Source organism: Borostomias antarcticus (assembly GCF_949987555.1).
Source record: "Borostomias antarcticus genome assembly, chromosome: 25".
NCBI classification, from domain to species: Eukaryota; Metazoa; Chordata; class Actinopteri; order Stomiiformes; family Stomiidae; genus Borostomias; species Borostomias antarcticus.
In genome coordinates this window covers 12,052,528-12,055,027 of record NC_140258.1, presented here as the reverse complement: position 1 = coordinate 12,055,027, position 2,500 = coordinate 12,052,528, and the positions used below count along the sequence as shown (strand labels likewise).

Below are 2,500 nucleotides of genomic sequence, written 5' to 3'. Positions count from 1 at the left end.
CTAGACACCACGAGCATGTCAATATGACTTTATGGCCGAGCACTAGGCCATACCCAACATCACAACATCAAACTGCAACTGCCTGCTGGTGCTAGCTTCCTCGCCGATGGTGATGTTGCTAGTGCTAGTGCTAGCTCCGATAGCCTCTGTAGCACTTCTGCATTCGATTGCACCTGCTGCGCTGTCATTTCGAGTGGTAGCTTCTTCATTAGCATTGCTTGATTTTATTTTATTTTATGAAGAAGTGGTAAATTGTTTTTATAGCTCTTTTTGCCATTGTGAGCAGGTTGGCTAGTTCTAGCTTGTTGAGCACTGAGCAGTACAGTCAGATCTCATTTTTTTCGACGGACGAGTTGTGCCATTAGTGGATTATGAATATATATATATTTTTAAAGGTAGCCTAGTTTAAGTAATAAATACACTTTTAAAATGAATGATGATCTAACGCAAACTGGTACAGACCACAATTATGTATTTAATAATTGTGTTAATTAGTAAAAAAAAAGAATAAAAAAAAATGTGCACAACCACACCTTATTCACCTATTCAAGTGCATTGTCACATGATTATCCTGTTAGAATTGCCCTTCAAGCAAGAGTGGTCATGGGTTCCCCTCCCTTCTCGCAGGTTGCAACATCAAACCTGGCCTGGGCCTCCGTAGCCATCCATCAAGTACAGGTAATGTCAATCAAATAATAAGATAATTAATTAATTTAATTTAATTAATGTAATTTAAAAAAAAATTCATTACGAAACAATCTCAAAGTGCTGAAACAGTAGACTTGGGGGACTGGAGAAGCAGGCTGTTTCCAGATCCAAGATTGCAAGAGGAGTTGTTTAACGCAGGGAGGTGCATTACCATGGGTGCATTTGAAAGTCAATCCTGTAGGAGACTGTTCCTTTCTCTAATGATGACAAAGAATGAGACACCTCCAGAATGGCATAACTCACTAGTATTTTGGTATGTGTGATTCAAGATTCAAGGATGTTTATTTGCCATAAGGTACTAGACACAGGTACCATGTACAATTAAATGTATAGTGTGTGTGTAGGGTGGGGGGTGCATGTGCATAGACCTTGAGCTTAACACCCCCCCCCCTCCCCCGAGCGCCCAGCCCTTACATAACCTTGCATACGTCTGTTTGTCCTGAAGTGTTTTGATGCTGAACTCTGCTGTGCTCCGGGGCAGGTTGTTGTTAGAGCTCACCTGTGTGTTATGAGTGGTTGAGTGTCGCCAGGCCGGGCTGTAGTTTAACACAGCGCTCCCTAGAGAGGTCATTACAACCACGCTAGCTTGTTTGTACATCAACAGGTGCTGGTGTAGGACGGACCCCTAGAGAGCCAGCTCCCTGAGCAGGCAGGTCCCAGCGGCTCCCTGAGCTCCACAACCAGCCTAGTCCGCCACAGACAGAAATTCTAACCGTCTTGAGAGTGTGTGTCTTTCATGATGTATCCTCCTCGTCTGTAATCCTCCAGTGGACATCGTGTCTGACGTGTCTGTCCTGTGTTTGTGTTCTCAGGTGTGCCGAGGCCTGGCCAAGCAGACAGAGCTTAATGACTTCCTGTTAGACGTGTCAAAGTGAGGAGCACTTCCTGTCATAAGAGCAGACTGAATTTGTCCAGTCTCACACTCGCTGAGACCTGAGACACAACTAACTAATGTCTCCCCCTCTCTCTCTCTCTCTCTCTCTCTCTCTCTCTCTCCTCCCAACAGAACATACTTTGACAACATTGTGGCAATAGATTCTCTACTTGAACATATTATGGTAAGTGTCTTGTAGAGTTATTCAACCTCTCTAATACTGTAAGCAGTAGAAAAGCTTGTTAGGTTACGACTTCTACTACTACTACTGTGCTGTAGGTGTGAATTATACTTGTTCTGTCCTGTGCTATCCTGTTCTGTCCTGTACTTAAACTCTCTCCTGTGTTGTGTTGCAGCTCTATCCTTGTAGCTCTATCCTGTGCTGTGTTGTAGTTCTATCCTGTGCTGTGTTGTAGTTATATCCTGTGCTGTGTTGTAGTTCTATCCTGTGCTTTGTTGTAGTGCTATCCTGTGCTGTGTTGTAGTTCTATCCTGATCTGTATTGTAGTTCTATCATGTGCTGTGTTGTAGTTCTATCCTGTGCTGTGTTGTAGTTCTATCCTGTGCTGTGTTGTAGTTCTATCCTGTGCTGTGTTGTAGTTCTATCCTGTGCTTGTTGTAGTTCTATCCTGTGCTTGTTGTAGTTCTATCCTGATCTGTATTGTAGTTCTATCCTGATCTGTGTTGTAGTTCTATCCTGTGCTGTGTTGTAGTTCTATCCTGTGCTGTGTTGTAGTTCTACCCTGATCTGTATTGTAGTTCTATCCTGATCTGTATTGTAGTTCTATCCTGATCTGTATTGTAGTTCTATCCTGATCTGTATTGTAGTTCTATCCTGTGCTGTGCTGTATTGATAAATACAAGATTTCTATGAGATCTTTATCCATTCCTCTGTCCTCGTTCCAGATATATGCAAAG

The 2,500-nt window shown here is 42.8% G+C and overlaps 1 protein-coding gene across 1 annotated transcript in view; it reads left to right on the top strand.

The window, feature by feature from the left end:
* Positions 1–2,500, top strand: part of pde10a (phosphodiesterase 10A) — a gene marked incomplete at its 3' end in the record, with an annotated part of 38,519 nt that overhangs the window by 28,795 nt on the left and 7,224 nt on the right. The window contains exons 8-11 of the mRNA XM_084458906.1: positions 628–678; positions 1,521–1,579; positions 1,715–1,766; positions 2,489–2,500. The exon at positions 2,489–2,500 is cut by the window's right edge and continues 131 nt beyond it. Of these exons, the coding sequence (XP_084315032.1) occupies positions 628–678; positions 1,521–1,579; positions 1,715–1,766; positions 2,489–2,500 (174 nt within the window). The remainder of the gene's footprint in view (positions 1–627; positions 679–1,520; positions 1,580–1,714; positions 1,767–2,488) is intronic.